Raw genomic sequence first — 19858 nt, forward strand, 5'->3', positions numbered from 1 at the left:
CTGGGCGACAAGAGATAAAGTCCATTTCAAAAAAAAAAAAAATACGCTCATATTTGCTGGAGCTTTCATTGTGTGCTGAATCGGACAGGGTCTCTGCTTTAATGGCACCAGTAGTTTCGTGGAGGAAACAGATTATTTGAATAAGTGCAGAATACGTGTAGATTTACAACTGTGGTAAGTGCTGTGAAAGAAAGGAGAAACAGTTTGGGAAACTATTACAAGAAGATGTGTTTGGTTTGGAGAGAGGGATGGAGGCAGGTAGGGATGGTGTCATTGGAAACTTCCTGAGGATATGACCTTTGGAGCTGCAAATTAAAGATTGAATATGATTTTATAGTTTATGAGCACCTTTCCAAAGGCTAAAAGTGGCTTCTTAGCCGCATATAGACATCGGCGTGGGTCAGTCATGTAGTCATTTATTCATCAAATATTTAGAGAGCTTCCTCTATGTGCTCCGCACTGTGGTATAAGTGTTGGGAATACAGTGGTGGGCAAAACAGGCCTTGTCCCTGCCCTGACAGAACATATATTCGGGATATTTCAGTTAAGCCTCCAAATACTGTTTCCCTTTTCATGTGTTTCATTGATTTAAGACAGTAATCACAGATTTTCATGGTTTGCTTTATGGCATGACCATAAGCCAGGATGTTTAAGACTACCCCTACAAGTTTTTAAAATTTGGTTTATTAATGGACTTAGTATCTTCATTTTGGGCTGAACACAATTTCATTTTATCAGGTGTTACTAAAATGTTAGCTCTTCTGGGCATGATCACTGTTGAACCTTTTCTAAGGCTCCCCCTTTGGCAATTTGCTTTAAAGTGCATGATTTCGGGCCAGGCGCAATAGCTCACACTTGTTATTCCAGCACTTTGGGAGGTCAAGGCGGGCAGATCACTTGAGGCCATGAGTTCTAGATCAGCCTGTCCAACATGAAGCCCCATCTCTACTGAAAGTACAAAAATTAGCCAGGCGTGGTGGTGCGTGCCTGTAATCCCAGCTACTCGGGAGGCTGGGGCAGGAGAATCACTTGAACCTGGGAGATGGAGGTTATAGTGAGCCAAGATCACGCCACTGCACTCCAGCCTGGTTGACGGAGTGCGACTCTTGTCTCAAAAAATAAAGTGCATGATTTCAGAACAGCCCTGCATTTCTGAGTATATTGTCCTGGCTGCTTATTGACTGTTTGCTGGGTACTGCAGTGGTCCCAGAGGTGAGTGAGATGAATACTACAAAGGCTTTTTATCATCTTGGCGAAAGGCAGGAGAAAGAAAAGAGAACCCTAATGATGGAGGAATAGAGAACAGAGAGGAGCTTGTTTTATTACCTTGTATTAATCATACATGTATTCTTTAGCCGGGGAAATGTCTGATGAGGAGATAAAAAGGACGACACTAGCTTCAGCTGTAGCTTGTTTAGAAGGGAAGTCACCAGGAGAGAAAGTAGCAATTATCCATCAGCATCTCGGCCGTCGAGAAATGACAGATGTGATCATTGAGACCATGAAGTCCAACCCAGGTATGCTTTTAAAACCCTGGACTCTCTTTTGTAATGTGAACCCTGCTTGCCTATTTTATACACGGTGTTTGATGAGCCTATGATTTCAACATCTAGCATACTTTTATCTTTCACTGCCTGTGTGCTTTATATGACACTGTTAAGCCACATTTTAGTGTTTCCAAATATTTCTTCCAAATTAATCCTGACAGTCAGGATTGACAGTTCAGTTCAGTGCGGGGGGGCCTTTTTTTTTTCTTTTTTTGAGGCAGGGTCTCTGTTGCCCAGGCTAGAGTGCAGTGGTACAATGTCGGTTCACTACAACCTCCACCTGGGCTGAGGCAGTCTTCCCGCCTCAGCCTCCCAAGTAGCTGGGATTATAGATGCCCTCTACCACGCCTGGGTAATTTTTGTATTTTTAGTAGAGACAAGGTTTCACCCTGTTAGCCAGGCTGGTCTTGTACTCCTGGTCTCAAGTGATCTGCCTGCCTTGGCCTCCCAAAGTGCTGGAATTACCGGTGTGAGCCACCACACCCGGCCATTGGGGAGAATTTCATACCACCTAGTTCAGTGGCAGATCATTAATGTGTCCAAATAAACATGTTGTGCCTTCCCCTGCTCTGCTAGCTCATTTCTGTCTTTTTTTTTTTTTTTTTTTTTTTGAGACGGAGTCTCACTTTGTTGCCAGGTGGGAGTGCAGTGGCGCGAGAGGCTTACTGCAACCTCCGCCTCCCGGTTTCAAGCGATTCTCCTTCCTCTCTCAGCCTCCCAAGTAGCTGGGACTACAGGTGCACGCTACCACACCCAGCTAATTTTTGTATTTTTAGAAGAGATAGGGTTTCACCATGTGGGCTAGGATGGTCTCAATCTCTTGACCTTGTGATCCGACCACCTTGGCCTCCCAAAGTACTGGGATTACAGGCGTGAGCCACTGCACCCGGCCAGCCAGCTCATTTCATCTGTGGAAGTGGATGTGTAGATAGTACTACATCTCCAACATGGAAGTGTTCAGAACTGGTAGGTTTGGATTTCAAACTTAGTAGTCCTGCATGTTTGTCCCAGTTAGGATTTCATGATAGAAGATACCTGCTTGCATTATGGTATTGCCAAATGTAATAGCCATCCTTAAGTTTCTGAGGGTGTTAATGAGATTTTTGTGGGGCAAAGAGAGCTTTCAAGTATGATGTTCTCATAAACTCAGCTGTTCTATAAGTAATAGCTCTAAATGCATTACATTATAATTATCAAAGTTTATTCCTCTGACTTGAAATTTTAATCTAGTTCAAGTCCTTCAGCATATGTCCTATCCATTTATAATCTGCTATTTTTTAATTGGTGAAAGATGAACTGAAAACTACAGTGGAAGAAAGGAAGTCTTCAGAAGCCTCCCCCACTGCACAAAGAAGTAAAGATCACAGTAAGGAATGCATCAACACTGCCCCAGATTCTCCATCCAAACAGCTTCCAGACCAGATTTCATTCTTCAGTGGAAATCCATCAGTTGAAATAGTTCATGGTATTATGCACCTATATAAGACAAAGTAAGAAAACCCTTTTTTCTTGGGGGTTAGTCTAATTTTTTTTTTTTTTTTTTTTTTTTGCTTTAGCGTAGTCTCTTGCCCTGAAGGAAAGTGAGTATTTTAAGATTCAAAATAATACTTTTGTGTATTGTGTTAGAGAATTCTCAGATGTTTTACATTTGATTAATCTTGTGGATTGGGTCAAAGCTTTTCCTTATAAAAGAAATGCCTGGCCGGGCGCGGTGGCTCAAGCCTGTAATCCCAGCACTTTGGGAGGCCGAGACGGGCGGATCACGAGGTCAGGAGATCGAGACCATCTTGGCTAACACAGTGAAACCCCGTCTCCACTAAAAAATACAAAAAAAAAAAACTAGCCGGGCGTGGTGGCGGGCGCCTGTAGTCCCAGCTACTCGGGAGGCTGAGGCAGGAGAATGGCGTAAACCCGGGAGGCGGAGCTTGCAGTGAGCTGAGATCCGGCCACTGCACTCCAGCCTGGGCTGTTGACAGAGTGAGACTCCGTCTCAAAAAAAAAAAAAAAAAAAAAAGAAATGCCTGTAGATACACTTAAGGGAATATGTGGGGAAAATGTTCTCTTTTTTTCTGTTTTGAAACGGAGTTTCGCTCTCATTCCCCAGGCTGGAGTGCAATGGCGCAATCTCGGATCACTGCATCATCTGCCTCCTGGGTTCAAGTGATTCTCCTGCCTCAGCCTCCCGAATAGCTGGGATTACAGGTGCCCGCCACCACACCTAGCTAATTTTTTGTATTTTTAGTAGAGATGGGGTTTCACCATGTTGGCCAGGCTGGTCTTGAACTCTGATCTCAGGTGATCCGCCCGCCTCGGCCTCCCAAAGTGCTGGGATTACAGGCGTGAGCCACCACGCCCTGCCAGGAAAATGTTTTATTAGCAGATAGGCATGGAAGGTGATGGGGAATTGAAAGGACAAAGAAAATGATCCACAGCATCTTTGTAGTCTCATGTCACCACCAAATCTTTACTGAAGAGGCTGCTAAGAAGTCAGCTAACTCATTTCAATTTTATTACCTCTTTTTACCATTTTCTGTGGTTCAAATAAAGCTTGCTGGAGCCCCAAGGAAAGGAAGCATTTGGCTAGATAATCCACAAGCCCAGCCACTACCTCCTTGGGTTATTGGTAGCTGATACCTTAAGGCCGTTCTTGTGCTAACTCATTTGCCGGATCCCTACTGGGAAAACAGTGACTATTCAGGTGGCCGTTTTGTTTTGTTTTGAGACAGAGTCTCACTCCATCACTCAGGCTGGAGTGCAGTGGTGCAATCCAGGCTCACTGCAACCTCCTCTCTTGAATTCAAGCAATTCTCCCACCTCAGAGTAGCTGGGACCACAGGTGCACACCACCACACCCAGTTAATTTTTTTTTATTTTTTTATTTTTGGTAGAGACGGGGTTTCATCATGTTGGCCAGGCTGGTCTCGAACTCCTGACCTCAAGTGATCAGCCCACCTCAGCCTCCCAAAGTGCTGGGATTACAGGTGTGAGCCACTGCGCCCGGCCCAGGTAGCCATTCTGGATCACAACTGTCAAGTGAGTTTTGCAGCATTTCAAAAAACACAAATTGCATTGTGGGAGGATTTTCTTTCCCCTCTATTCCAGCTTTCCCAACTTAGTAACACTTCTTGTAATCCTCAGTTACATCCTCATAGTTTAGAATTCTCTCTTGCTGGGCGTGGTGGCACACGTCTGTAATCCCAGCTACTTGGGAGGCTGAGGCAGGAGAATTGCTTGAACTCAGGAGGCAGAGGTTGCAGTGAGCCGAGACTGTGCCATTTCTCTCCAGTGTGGGCAACAAGAGCAAGACTCCATCTGAAAAAAAAAGAGAAAGAGAGAGAATTCTCTCTCATATTTAGAGCTCTTTTTCTAGGCCCTTTAAGAGAGGTCCATAGCCAGAGTTGTGCTTTTAAGTTAATCAGTGACAGTTTTTTTTTTTTTTTTTTTGAGACGAAGTCTTGCTCTGTCGCCCACGCTGGAGTGCAGTGGCACAATCTGGCTCACTGCAAGCTCCATCTCCCGGGTTCACGCCATTCTTCTGCCTCAGCCTCCCAAGTAGCTGGGACTACAGTCACCCGCCACCAGGCCTGGCTAATTTTTTTTGTATTTTTAGTAGAGATGGGGTTTCACCATGTTAGCCAAATTGTCTCGATCTCCTGACCGCGTGATCTGCCTGCCTCAGCCTCCCAAAGGGCTGGGATTACAAGCATGAGCCACTGCGCCTAGCCACCAGTGACAGATTATTATTCAAACATAGATGAGAGTAAAACACTGCAAATTTGCCTAATGCAGATTTATAACCATAATAAACATTGAAGTGAAGATTAAAAAGTCCAGTGGGGGGTATAATGTAGAACAATTCATTAATGAAATATTAAAATTTTATTTTTTCCTGTTTTCTTGGACATAAAAGTTGTCTACTGTTGTTTAACCATACCTCATCTATTTAAGACCCTCTAATTATTGTTTTGTTAGTAAGATGACCTCCTTAAAAGAAGATGTGCGGCGCAGTGCCATGCTGTGTATTCTCACAGTCCCTGCTGCAATGACCAGTCATGATCTTATGAAGTTTGTCGCCCCATTTAACGAAGTAATTGAACAAATGAAAATCATCAGAGACTCTACTCCCAACCAATATATGGTGCTGATAAAGTTTAGTGCGCAGGTAAAAGTTATTAAAGTTATTAAAAATCTCTGCCACAGAAACTGTGTTATTGAAACTATATGATAGTAGCTGTGTGTGATTTACGGCCTTTTGCACTTAAGATTCTTGATATGTCTTCTAAGATATAATTCTAATTCTAGATGTATTTCTAAATTCATTAGCAGAAATACAATTATAACGTATACCCATGGGTTTTTTATTTATTTATTTATTTTTTTCCAGTAGAGATGAGATCTTGCTGTGTTTTCCAGGCTACTCTTGGCCTCAGGCAGTCCTCCTGCCTTGGCCTCCTAACGTTCTGGGATTACAGTTGCTCTGAGCCACTGCACCTGGCCTTATGCCCATGATTTTTTATAGATCAGATTTGGTATGAAATCTAGGGTTTTGCCAGGAGACAGAGGTTGCAGAAAGCTGACGTGACACCACTGCACTCCAGCCTGGGTGACAAGAGTGAGACAACATCTCAAAAAAAAAAAAAAAATAGAGTTGTTTTTTTTTTTTTTTTTTTTTTTCTTTTTTGAGACGAAGTCTCACTCTGTCACCCAGGCTGAGTGCAGTGGTGTGGTATTGGCTCACTGCAACCTCCGCCTCCCAGGTTCAAGCGATTTTCCTGCCTCAGACTCCTGAGTAGCTGGGACTACAGGCATGCACCACCATGCCTGGCTAATTTTTGTATTTTTTTTTTTTTTTTTTGAGACGGAGTTTCGCTCTATTGCCCAGGCTGGAGTGCAGTGGCCGGCTCTCAGCTCACTGCAGGCTCTGCCTCCCGGGTTTACGCTATTCTCCTGCCTCAGCCTCCTGAGTAGCTGGGACTACAGGCGCCCACCACCTCGCCCGGCTAGTTTTTTTGGTATTTTTTAGTAGAGACGGGGTTTCATCATGTTAGCCAGGATGGTCTCGATCTCCTGACCTCGTGATCCGCCCATCTCGACCTCCCTAAGTGCTGGGATTACAGGCCTGAGCCACCACGCCTGGCCAGTTTTTGTATTTTTTTTTTTTTTTTTTTTTTTTTTTTTTTTGAGACGGAGTCTTGCTCTGCCACCCAGGCTGGAGTGCAGTGGCCGGATCTCAGCGCACTGCAAGCTCCGCCTCCCGGGTTTACGCCATTCTCCTGCCTCAGCCTCCCGAGTAGCTGGGACTACAGGCGCCCGCCTCGTCGCCCGGCTAGTTTTTTGTATTTTTAAGTAGAGACAGGGTTTCACCGTATTAGCCAGGATGGTCTCGATCTCCTGACCTCGTGATCCGCCCGTCTCGGCCTCCCAAAGTGCTGGGATTACAGGCTTGAGCCACCGTGCCCGGCCAGTTTTTGTATTTTTAATGCAGACGGAGTTTCACTATGTTCGCCAGGCTGGTCTTGAACTCCTGACCTCGTGATCCACCCGCCTTGGCCTCCCAAAGTGCTGGGATTACAGGCGTGAGCCATCATGCCTGGCCTGTTTGTTTTTTTAAACAAGTGGTAACTGTTCCAGAAAAGCAGTAGCTCCCAAACTTTTTGAAGTTAACACCATCTTATTACTTTCCATTAACCCCACTTCTTTCACTCTTTTTTTTTTTTTTTTTTTTTGAGGTGGAGTCTCGCTCTGTCGCCTGGTCTGGTGTGCAGTGGCCGGATCTCAGCTCACTGCAAGCTCCGCCTCCCGGGTTCACGCCATTCTCCTGCCTCAGCCTCCCGAGTAGCTGGGACTATAGGCACCGCCATCTCGCCCAGCTGTTTTTTTGTATTTTTTAGTAGAGACGGGGTTTCACCATGTTAGCCAGGATGGTCTCGATCTCCTGACCTCGTGATCCACCCGTCTCGGCCTCCCAAACTGCTGGGATTACAGGCTTGAGCCACCGCGCCCGGCCCTCTTTTTTTTTTTTTAAGACAGAGTTTCGCTCTTGTTGCCCAGGCTGGAGTGCAATGGCGCGATCTTGGCTCACAGCAACCTCTGCCTCCCAGGTTCAAGCCATTCTCCTGCCTCAGCCTCCGGAGTAGCTGGGATTACAGGCATGCACCACCACGCCCGGCTAATTTTCTATTTTTAGCAGAGATGGGGTTTCTCCATGTTGGTCAGACTGGTCTCGAACTCCAGACCTCAGGTGATCTGCCCGCCTCGGCCTCCGAAAGTGCTTGGATTACAAGCGTCGGCCACCACGCCAGGCCTCATTGTCTTTTTTTTTTTTTTTTTCTTTTTTCTTTTTTCTTTTTCATTGTCTTTTTAATGAAGTGGAAGAGTGTATCTGTTCTGTGAGCCCCAGAGAGAAGCTTTAGTGTGGAGTTCTGTCTACAAGAGAGTACACAGTTAATATGTTTTATCTTTACAAAGTACCCTATCATTTAGGGAGACATTTAAAACATGTTTCAATTATCCTATGGATTTAAAGTTTACAAGTTGACATTAAGAACAGAAAAGCACTTGAATAGCTCCTTTCACTGACCGTCCAAGGTTGCCAAGGAGCTTTGCAAACCATGGGAAAATCCTGCCTTAAGCCATTTCAGTCTGGTAGCACATGTAATAATAAGGATAATGATGATAATATCCAACGTTTATCAATGACTTCTATATCACTCGCTGTGCTAGGTGTTCAATACGCTTTGTCTGTTTAATCCTCACTACAATCCCTTGCGAAAACTCTATTGTTATCCTTGTTTTAGAGATGAGGAGGGTGACTGCAGAGGGAGATAGGTGGTTTGCCCAGGGTTACATAGCTAGACATAAACGACAAGCAAGAGTGACATCCTCACTTAATTCCAGGGACGTGTTCCTCTTCTACTAGGAGTGGGATGAAGGTGTGGGGAAGGGAGGCAGTTGGTTGTGAGACATTCTATGACAGCAGTATTGTTATAGTTTCTACTTAACAACTAGGGCAATAAGCAAATAACAAAGGAAAAGACCCAGACAAAAATGTTCAAGAACATTTAGGCTTCTAAAATAGTCTAAAGTCTTATAAACCCACCACATTCACCTGTTTAATAAACCCACACAGTTCCCTATTATAAGTACTGTCCTTCGTAATGTGCAGGTAATACTGTGAATATTTACTGTGAATGGATTTTCCTTGTACTTCTGCACTGTCCTTCCCCTTCTGTCTTTTGATCAAGTGAAGGTTGCTCAAGTTGACGGATGTTTTTCTGCGACTGTGAAACAGGTTGCTGCATGTTCTTCCCCATGGGGCTAGAACCCTTTATCTTGGTATCATGAGTTGTATTGTTTATTGCTAACTCTGGATCTTAGGGGCTGATCCCTATCATCCCATCAAGGATTTTCTAAGACCTAATAATACCCTCTTGGTGTAAGACTGGAAGTTAAACTAATATCGACTGTAATGAGAATAATGGGCTCAGTAGCTACCAACTATGAAGCACTTACTAGAGACCAGATCCTGTGCCAAGTGCTTTCCATGCATTGTCTCCTTGAATTCTCTCAACGATGCCACCATGTTGGCTGGGTGCAGTGGCTCATGCCTTTAATCCCCGCACTTTGGGAGGCTGAGGTGGGTGGAACACTTGAGGGCAGTGGTTTGAGACCAGCCTGGCCAATATGGCAAAAGCCATATTTTTGGCCATATTTTGGCCATTTTTGGGAGGCCGAGGCAGGCGGATCACGAGGTCAGGAGATCGAGACCATCCTGGCTAACACGGTGAAACCCCGTCTCTACTAAAAAGTACAAAAAACTAGCCGGGTGAGGTGGTGGTGGGCGCCTGTAGTCCCAGCTACTCGGGAGGCTGAGGCAGGAGAATGGCGTGAACCCGGGAGGCGGAGCTTGCAGTGAGCTGAGATCCGGCCACTGCACTCCAGCTTGGGCGACAGAGCGAGACTCCGTCTCAAAAAAAAAAAAAAGAATTTACAATTCTTCAGGACATAGAAAAAGCAGAAGGAAGTTCAATTTTGTTGTTCTTGGGGGCAGAAAAGGACAGATGACCACTTAATAGAGTATGTTGGCTCCTTTTCACATGCATGCTTAGTTATCACAGCCTTAGCAGATGCCTCCTTGGAGAAGTAGAGGTATGTTCTCAACTCTGTAGTTGATTCCTGTGACAGTGAAGGACCTTGATCATAATGGATTTGTCTTTTTCTGAGTTCATCCTCAGAAGAGAACAATAAAACCAAAGGACTAGAAGGAAACAAAAGCCAGGTTTCTTTAACGTTTTGGGTCCATACAATGCAAACATTTTCAATAAAAGCTGTTTCTTCTATGTTCTTTACAGTTAGCTTCAGGCTTTTGTTTGGTGCATTTAGGTGGTGAGTTGAAGTAGGTACCATATGAATTTTGTTCCCTATTCTCTACCTAATACATGGCACAGGACCTGGCACATACCAGATGCTCAGAAAATATGTAAACAGGTGAAGGTGCACTTCTAATACCAAGATTTTAAAGAAGAGATCAATATGTTAACTGGCCGGGCGCGGTGGCTCAAGCCTGTAATCCCAGCACTTTGGGAGGCCGAGACGGGCGGATCACGAGGTCAGGAGATCAAGACCATCCTGGCTAACATGGTGAAACCCTGTCTCTACTAAAAATACAAAAAACTAGCCGGGCGACCTGGCGGGCGCCTGTAGTCCCAGCTACTCGGGAGGCTGAGGCAGGAGAATGGCGTGAACCCGGGAGGCGGAGCTTGCAGTGAGCTGAGATCCGGCCACTGCACTCCAGCCTGGGCGACAGAGCGAGACTCCGTCTCAAAAAAAAAAAAAAAAAAATATGTTAACTGCGAAATCTCAGCTGTGTAGTGATGTTGTCGTTTCAAAAAAGTACTTTTTTTTTTTTTTTCTTACTTTTTTCATTTCTGCCACAATCATCCTAGTTTAGGCCACCATGACGACTCACCTACATGCCTCTTTTCCTTTTTTATTTTATTTTATTTATTTGTTTGTTTGTTTACTTGGAGACAAGGTCTCGCTCTGCTGCACAGGCTGGAGTGCAGTGGCACGATCTCGGCTCACTGCAACTTTCACTTCCTGGGCTCAAGCGATCCTCCCACCTCAGCCCCCAAATAGCTGGGACTACAGGCTTCCGCCCCCATGCCCGGCTAATTTTTGTATTTTTTGTAGAGTTGGGGTTTCGCCAGGTTGCCCAGGCTGGTCTCAAACTCCTGGGCTCAGGTAGCAGAAAGGAATAATTCATTGAATGGATTTGGTCACATGTCTTGTCCTTTCCTCTGAGGAGGCCTGGTTACTTAGTGAGCATTTGCAGAGCTCTAGACCCCAGGAGGGCTCTGCCAGCCCCTGGTGGTGCCTGAGGCTCTGAAGAGATGAGAGAAGGCCCTGACTTCCAGACAGTCGGTTTTCTCCTGGTGAATCCATGTGCTGACTTTGCTGCTTACTCAGCCAAAAGCATTTCAAGAAGAAGCTGTTGCTCCTGAAGAATGGGGGAAGCCATATTAGGTTGTAACCTCTTAGTATTAAAGAGGCTGCTTATCCAACAGCTGGCTTTAAACATTTTGAAATTAAAATGCACTATGCTCAATACACTGATTATTTCCTTATGTAAAGCCTCTCCACCCCAACCTGCCGCCACTTTGCCCCTCCAAAATAAAAGTACATTCAGAATTGATCATCCTTCCTCAGCTGCTTAGCTCACTTGGTCATGTTAAGAAAGCATAAGTAGCCGGGCACGGTGACTCACACCTGTAATCCTTGCACTTGGGGAGACCGAGGCAGGTGGATTGCCGGAGCTCAGGAGTTCAAGACTAGCCTGGGCAACTTGGTGAAACCCATCTCTACTGAAATACAAAAAATTAGCTGGTCATGGTGGCATATGCCTATAATCCTAGCTACGCAGGAGGCTGAGACAGGAGAATTGCTTGAACCCAGGAGGCAGAGGTTGCAGTGAGCTGACCTTGTGCCATTGCTCTCCAGCCTGGGTGACAGCGAGACTCCATCTCGGGGAAAAAAAAATGTTGGGGGGAAGCATAAGTAATCAAGAATTCACAATTACCTCATTTACCTCATTGGAGAGGAATTAAAAGCTACCGAGAAGCTTACAGTGTCTGTGAGATTCAAAACCTTGTGAGGGTGGACAGGCAGGACTATTTTTGCCTGCCTGGTGCAGGACTGAATCTCTTCATTAAGGTTGATGATGCAGCGTTTCCTTTTGCAGAATTCCCAGAAGCAGCCTGTCAATGTTGGTAGGACCAAAGCACACAACTTTCCCTGTTTGGGCTAATGCCTGTGTGGGAATTAAATCCAGACAAGCCTTGGCCTCCCTGCTTGCCTCAGAAAATTGGCTGAGTTTAAAAACTGGAGTCATCTCTGTTGCTTTCTACTAAGGCTAGACTAGGAGGTTCTATTTACCTGTGTCCATTTCATAGACGCACGTGTGCCTTTGCAACTTTGCCTCAAGGGGGCTGTTTCTCCACATTTCAGCCATTTTCTACCGCTAGGGAATGCGACTGTTAGTGTTTTTTTTTTTTTTTTTTGAGGCGGAGTCTCGCTCTGTCGCCCAGACTGGAGTGCAGTGGCCAGATCTCAGCTCACTGCAAGCTCCGCCTCCCGGGTTTACACCATTCTCCTGCCTTAGCCTCCCGAGTAGCTGGGACTACAGGCGCCCGCCACCTCTCGCCCAGCTAGTTTTTGTATTTTTAGTAGAGACGGGGTTTCACCGTGTTAGCCAGGATGGTCTCGATCTCCTGACCTCGTGATTCGCCCGTCTCGGCCTCCCAAAGTGCTGGGATTACAGGCTTGAGCCACCGCGCCCGGCCGACTGTTAGTGTTTTAAAAGGCTGGTTCATCTTGGGCCTCTTGACGTTGACCAAGAGCTTTGCTTTTGGTATTGGACACTAGGTGGCGGTTTAAGACCTATTTGGTTTATTAAAGAGTAGTTGGTTTTTCATCTCATACCACTTCCCCTGGTCTTTTATTTTTTTCTAACATAAATGCTGACTTTTTTTTTTTTGAGACGAAGTTTCGCTCTTTTTTCCCAGGCTGGAGTGCAATGGCCCGATCTCAGCTCACCGCAACCTCTGCGTCCTGGGTTCAAGCGATTCTCCTGCCTCAGCCTCCTGAGTAGCTGGGATTACAGACATGGACCACCATGTCTGGCTAATTTTGTATTTTTGGTAGAGACGGGGTTTTTCCATGTTGGTCAGGCTGGTCTCAAACTCCTGACCTCAGGTGATCCGCCCGCCTCGGCCTCCCAGAGTTCTGGGATTATAGGCTTGAGCCACCGCGCCCAGCCCAATGCTGACATTTCCTTAAAGAGTTCTTTCATAACAAGCGTCACTTATTTGGTTCCAGGCTTTGCAGAAATGAGTATTTACTTGCAGCTGCACAAGTGATGACTAGAGGGAAAAAAAACTGCTATTAAGGGAAATGTTGACTGCTGCTGGTTGAATATTAAAATTGTACCAGCTTTCAGCTTGTTGCACTTCAGTACCTTCTGCCAATTCAAGTAAAAACTCTGTTGTAGCCCAGGAAATATTGTAAACATAGACTGTTGACTTAGAGAGTGCGATTTGCCTACCAATCAGCTTCAGTAGATGTGACTTTTGGTGGTTGCTTTCTCTCCTAAGTATAAATTTTAAAGCTGATGAGAATGAATAAAGCCATGCATATTGAATATAAAGCAGATTTTCAGGGTGTCTGTCTTAATGTTTTTCCTTTTCCCTATTGGTATACATAGGCTGATGCAGATAGTTTTTACATGGCATGCAATGGCCGCCAGTTCAACTCAATAGAAGATGACGTTTGCCAGCTAGTGTATGTGGAAAGAGCTGAAGTGCTCAAATCTGAAGATGTAAGTGTGAATTGTTCCTATGTTTTATTAAAATATATCAGATTGGTATAAAATTGAATGCTAAGGTATCTGTGAAATACCCAGAATAGGCCAGTCCATAGACACAGAAAGTAGACTGATGGTTGTCAGGGCTGCAGGAGGAGATGAATGGGGAGTGACTGCTAACAGTATACAGGATTTCTTCTGGAATTGATGGAAGTGTTCCAGAATTAGATAGTGGTGACAGTTGCACAACATTGTGAATATACTACAAGCCAATGAACTGTACACTTTAAAATAGAGAATTTTATTGAATTTCATCTCATTTTCTAAAATTTCAAAAAACGTAAAAAAAGAAAAAATGATACTGCATTGTTGAAATTGAGTGTTTATCAATTCTAGATCAATGAAGCCTGAAGCTGAAAATAAATGTTTTTGTTTTCAATATTAACCCTTAATTGTCTTCCTAACTCTTGTTTCTGCCTTTTATTTTTGAGACAGGGTCTCGCTCTGTCACCTAGGCTGGAACACAGTGGTGTGATCTTGGCTCACTGCAGCCTCGATCTCTCCAATTCAAGCATCTGCTAGCCTCAGCCTCCTCAGTAGCTGGGACTGCAAGCGTGTACCACCATGCCTGGCTAATTTTTTAAATTTTTGGTGGAGACAAGATCACCCTGGCCGGGCGTGGTGGTTCATACCTATAATCCCAGCTTTTTGGGAGGCCGAGGTGATGGATCGCTTGAGCGTAGGAGTTTGAGACCAGGCTGGGCAACATGATGAAACCCTGTCTCAGGCCGGGCGCGGTGGCTCAAGCCTGTAATCCCAGCATTTTGGGAGGCCGAGACGGGCAGATCACGAGGTCAGGAGATCGAGACCATCCTGGCTAACACGGTGAAACCCTGTCTCTACTAAAATATACAAAAAACTAGCCGGGCGAGGTGGCGGGCGCCTGTAGTCCCAGCTACTCAGGAGGCTGAGGCAGGAGAATGGCGTAAACCCGGGAGGCGGAGCTTGCAGTGAGCTGAGATCTGGCCACTGCACTCCAGCCTGGGTGACAGAGCGAGACTCCGTCTCAAAAAAAAAAAAAAAAGAAACCCTGTCTCTACAAAAAATACAAAAATTAGCTGGGTGTGATGCTGAGCACCCTGGTCCCACCTACTCGGGCCGCTGAAGCAAGAAAATCCCCTGAGTCGGGGAGGTCCAGACTATAGCGAGCCATTACAGGCTCACACCTGTAATCCCAGCACTTAGGGAGGCGAAGGTGGGTAGATCACCTGAGGTCAGGAGTTCAGGACCAGTCTGACCAACATGGAGAAACCTCGTCTCTACCAAAAATACAAAATTAGCCAGGCGTGGTGGCACATGCCTGTAATCCTAGCTACTCAGAAAGCTGAGGCAGGAGAATCACTTGAACCCAGGAGGCAGAGGTTGCAGTGAGCCAAGATCACACCATTGCACTCCAGCCTGGGCAACAGGAGCGAAACTCTGTCTCAAAAAAGAGAGAAGCAAAAAGTTATTGGCTGTTTAAAACTGCAAGCAGTTATTCTCTTAACTCGCTTATTACCTAAACTTGTCTGGCTCCCAGGAACAGCCTTATGGAGACAGGGAGTATTGTATTGGGAAGAAAATGTTGCTGAACTATTGACTGAAAGTAAATTTAGATAAAATTACAATGCAGCTTTTTTCCTTATAGGCATTTGTTTTGTTTCAAGTCATCATAAAGTAGGTATTGCATTGCTATCAGCGGATACAGACGTTTAGCTCTTAATAGAATTTCTTTTTTGGCCGGACGCGGTGGCTCATGCCTGTAATCCCAGCACTTTGGGAGGCCGAGGCGGGCAGATCACAAGGTCAGGAGATCGAGACCATCCTGGCTAACATGGTGAAACCCCGTCTATACTAAAAATACAAAAAAATTAACTGAGTGTGGTGGTAGGCGCCTGTAGTCCCAGCTACTTGGGAGGCTGAGGCAGGAGAATGGTGTGAACCCAGGAGGCAGAGCTTGCAGTGAGCCAAGATTGCACCACTGCACTCCAGCCTGGGTGACAGAGCGAGACTCTGTCTCAAAAAAAAAAAAGTACAAAAAATTAACCAGGCATTGTGGCGGGCACCTGTAATCCCAGCTACTCGGGAGTCTGGGGCAGGAGAATAGCATGAATCCGGGATACGGAGCTTGCAGTGAACCGAGATTAAAAAAATAATAATAAAGAATTTTTTAAAAATGTAACCTGTTGAATATTTGAAATAGCCCACTTCACCTTAGTGGGTCTTGTGTATCTTCATTAGTCTTCAAAGAAAAACCATTTGCTACCAAAGTAAATCTGCAGTTTGAATGTGCTTCTCTTATTTTTTATTAACTAGTTGCTGTAAGCATTTCCACCAGAACTTGAGGCAAATCATAAGGAAGCTTTTCTTTTAAAATACGAACCACCACCACCAAAAAATTAAATGTACATATTAAGCATTTGGCTGTTTTTATTTATTTAAAAGTATAAACACCAAAAAAAATTTTTAACATTGTATGAAGATGGAAAACAAGAAGATGCACTTTCTTTAACTTTGTCTAAGGATTTAAATTACTAACTTGTGAAATCCAGTTTAAATTGAACTTAACTACTGGCTTCCTCCCCGACCCAGACAGTCTTGCTCTGTCACCCAGGCTGGAGTGCAGTGGAGCAGTCTCGGCTCTCTACAGCTTATGCTTCCCAGGTTCAAGCAATTCTGCCTCAGCCTCCGGAGTAGCTGGGATTACAGGCACATGCCACCACACCCAGTTAATTTTTGTATTCTTAGTAGAGATGGGGTTTCACCACGTTGGCCAAGCTGGTCTCTTGACCTCGTGATCTGCCCGCCTTGGCCCCCAAAGTGCTGGGATTATGAGTGTGAGCCACCATGCTGACCCGGCTTTCTTACTAGTAAAATTACATGATTTATTTTAAATGTATACATATAAATGGCCTCTCAAAAAGCACATTCTAGATACTGGAATAGAAGGAAAGAAAATGCATCTTCAAACATTTTTTGGAATCTCACCACATACGCTTTGTGAGATTTGTGTATCGTAGGGTGTTTGTTTTTGTATTTTGTATTGTATATGAGCTTTTTTTTTTTGAGACGGAGTTTCATTCTGTCACCCAGGCTGGAGTGCAGTGGCGCGATCTCAGCTCACTGCAACCTCCACCTCCCAAATTCAAGCAATTTTCTGCCTCATCCTCCCAAGTAACTGGGATTACAGGGCACCCACGACCACACCCGGCTAATTTTTTGTGTTTTTAGTGGAGACAGGGTTTCACCATCTTGGCCAGACTGATCTTGGACTCCTGAACTTGTGATCCACCTGCCTCAGCCTCCCAAAATGCTGGAATTACAGATGTGAGCCACCCTGCCTGGCATCTTTCTTAATGTGACAGTTAAACACATTTTTAAAAGCATAGTCACAGAAGAAGCATACAGTATAAAAATTTCCTTGAAAACTCCTACAATATTATATTTGGAGGCAGCTTCAGACTGTTTTATTGGTGGTAACTGCTCGCTGAGCTCTTTTAGTTGGTAATAACTCCAGAGAAGCATGCTGTGTGTATTCCTAACACTTGTTCACAAGCATTTAAGTTTAGAATAAGCCCCAAGTAAAACAATGGAAATGTATATAGAACTCTTAGTTCTTACATGATTTAATTATATCAAAATACATGAATTTAACTTACTTTAATGTAGGCAAACTATCCGTTTTTGTCCATTTTCCTGTTTGTTAACATACCTCTCCTACATACTCTTTTCTTGACCCAAATGAAATATTAACCTAAGGTCAAGCTGGGAGAGAGAAACAACTGAGATGAGTGTCTTTACTAAAATACCAATAAATTTATCAAACTCAAAAAAAATTTGACGTGATAAAATTGGGCATCCTTTGTGCTGGATGCTGCACGAGGCCTCAGTTTTAGAGATTCCTTTCTTAACGTGGCTTCTTGAGAGATTTCCTATAAGTATCTACTCTTCAGGGACTACAGGTTAATGTGCTTCTTCTCTGTCCGTAAGTGTGTGCTCCCCGACCTTTGCCTAAGTAATTCCTTCTCCTCTTCTGGCTGGAAGCGTCAAGTCAAGCACTGTCTTAGGAATGCCTTTCCTGACCATCTAGACTGTCATGCCCCGTAATTCACACACTGTTGTGGCTTTCTGTACTGTTTGCTTTTTAATTTGATTTTTGTCTCTCCTTCCACTAGACTCTAAGCTCTGTGGGGACAGGAACTGACTGTTTTTTTGGACTTAACGAATCTGTTTTTGCTCACCACTGTTCCATACCTAGAACAGTATCTGTCTGCTGTGCATAGCAGGGTCTCAATCTTTATCTGTAAAATGAGGGAATAAAGAAAAATCAGTGTTGTTGGTGCTGTTATCACTGAGTAGAAAGTGTTAAGTTATAATTTACTCTATGGAAAAATCCTTCAGGTCCAGCTATTCTTTTGTTCTTTTGTATTCTATTATAGTCATAGACACTTAGAGCTTGAGCTAGGAGTCTGGTCACATTTGAGATTTATATGTTAAGGTTTTGGCAGCAGTCTCCCTTCCTGGAATGTCAGTTCTGTGAGGGCAGAGATCTTTGTTTTGTTCACCACTGTATTCCCAATACCTGGCACAGTGCTGGAATATAGGAGGTACTTGCGTGTTTCTTGAATGAATGAATAAATGAATGAAAATATTACCAATTTAAATTGTTTGCTTAGAGCAGTGATATTGAGGATATCCTGCCGGGAGTCAAAAAAGCAACTAGAAAACTAGTATTAAAAGAAGAAAGGCCTGGCACAGTGGTTCATGCCTGTAGTCCCAGCTACCGGGGAGTCTGAGGTGGTAGATCACTTGAGCCTGGGAGGTCAAGGCTGTAATGAGCCATGATTGCGCCACTGGGCTCCAGTGTGGGTGACAGAGCGAGACCCTGTCTCAAAAAAAAAAAAAAGAAGGAAAAGTATTGCTGGTAGATGAAGAGTAAGGTTTATGTGAGGTGTTTCTTGTAGGGTGCCAGCCTCCCAGTGATGGACCTGACTGAGCTCCCCAAGTGCACGGTGTGTCTGGAGCGCATGGACGAGTCTGTGAATGGCATCCTCACAACGTTATGTAACCACAGCTTCCACAGCCAGTGTCTACAGCGCTGGGACGACACCACGTGAGTACAGGGGCCGAACCCCACTGTGTACAGGCCCATTGTAACCCTTCCCAGAATTAAAAAGAGCTACCAGGGGCCGGGCGCAGTGGCTCATGCCTGTAATCCCAGCACTTTGGGAGGTCGAGGTGGGCGGATCACGAGGTCAGGAGATCGAGACCCTCCTGGCTAACACAGTGAAACCCCGTCTCTACTAAAAATGCAAAAAATTAGCCGGGCATGGCGGCAGGCACGTGTAGTCCCAGCTACTCGGGAGGCTGAGGCAGGAGAATGGTGTGAACCCCGGAGGCGGAGCTTGCAGTGAGTGGAGATCGCACCACTGCACTCCAGCCTGGGCGACAGAGCGAGACTCCGTCTCAAAAAAAATAAAAAATAAAAATAAATAAAAATAAAAAGAGCCACCAGCAGAAATGAACCATTCCAAGTATTTGACTTTATTCAAGAGGTCCTTTTTAAAAACTCCTTCCCTATCCTAAGTTCAGGGAATCAGCATTCTGAGACCAAGTCCTTTTTTTGTATGCTGATTCTGAACCCTTGTGGAATTCCCCAAAGCAGCATGAGTTGTTCTTTCCTTCCAAGAGCCAGAGAGTGAAAAAAAAAAAAAAAGCAAAGGTTAGTTTGAGGCTCTCATGCTGCAATGAAATCTAGATCTAGAATCTCTTGTATCAGCTGCACTTGGTGTCTGCCATTCACTCTGGGCTTCTTATCAACTGGGCTACAGCAGCCTAATATTTTAGTTCTGCTGGGCTGTTGATGGCTTGGCAGCCAGTAGAAATAACAGTTACTAAGTATGAGATCTACTCTACAGTCTGCTGATTCCCAACATACCAGGTCTTAGTCATAAGTGATGTTGCTACAGACAAAGAACAGGTGAGGCCTGTACCTTTTTTTTACCCCCTAAATCCAGGGTGGTTGCTCCCTTTGCAGACTGCACTGTGGGACTTAACCAGAAAGGTGTATCAGATGCTGGCCTTCTGGATTTCCCAGCACAGAGGGAAACCCAGAATGAAATCACACAAGTAAATAAATCACAGCCATAACCAGTGTTACAGAAGAGCAGTGTGCAGCATTGGGACTGAGAACTGGGGCCCTAATGAAGCCAGGACCACCTGAGAAGCGGCATCTCCAGGAGGATAATTAGGAGTTAAGCCGGGTAAAGAGCAGAACCCAGAGAAGGCAGTGGGGGAAGGGGAAGATCATGTTCCCAAGCACGGAAGTGATGAGGGGTGAAAGTCTACAGGAATCTTTGTCTACTCACAAGTGGCCTGGTGGCTGGAAGAAGAATGTCAGCTTCACAGAGCA

General features: G+C 44.8%; 1 protein-coding gene across 3 annotated transcripts in view; it reads left to right on the forward strand.

Annotated features, from left to right (window-relative positions):
* The window catches only part of BRAP (BRCA1 associated protein), a 44425-nt gene that overhangs the window by 1288 nt on the left and 23279 nt on the right, over positions 1–19858 (forward strand). For 2 of the 3 annotated variants that reach the window (XM_010378962.2, XM_030939420.1), the window contains exons 2-6: positions 1356–1517; positions 2839–3037; positions 5520–5709; positions 13309–13422; positions 18411–18559. In XM_010378962.2, coding sequence (XP_010377264.1) covers positions 1356–1517; positions 2839–3037; positions 5520–5709; positions 13309–13422; positions 18411–18559 — 814 coding nt within the window. The remainder of the gene's footprint in view (positions 1–1355; positions 1518–2838; positions 3038–5519; positions 5710–13308; positions 13423–18410; positions 18560–19858) is intronic. The other variant, XM_030939421.1, reaches the window with a different exon arrangement.

This window comes from Rhinopithecus roxellana, chromosome 10, assembly GCF_007565055.1.
Source record: "Rhinopithecus roxellana isolate Shanxi Qingling chromosome 10, ASM756505v1, whole genome shotgun sequence".
Taxonomy (NCBI): domain Eukaryota; kingdom Metazoa; phylum Chordata; class Mammalia; order Primates; family Cercopithecidae; genus Rhinopithecus; species Rhinopithecus roxellana.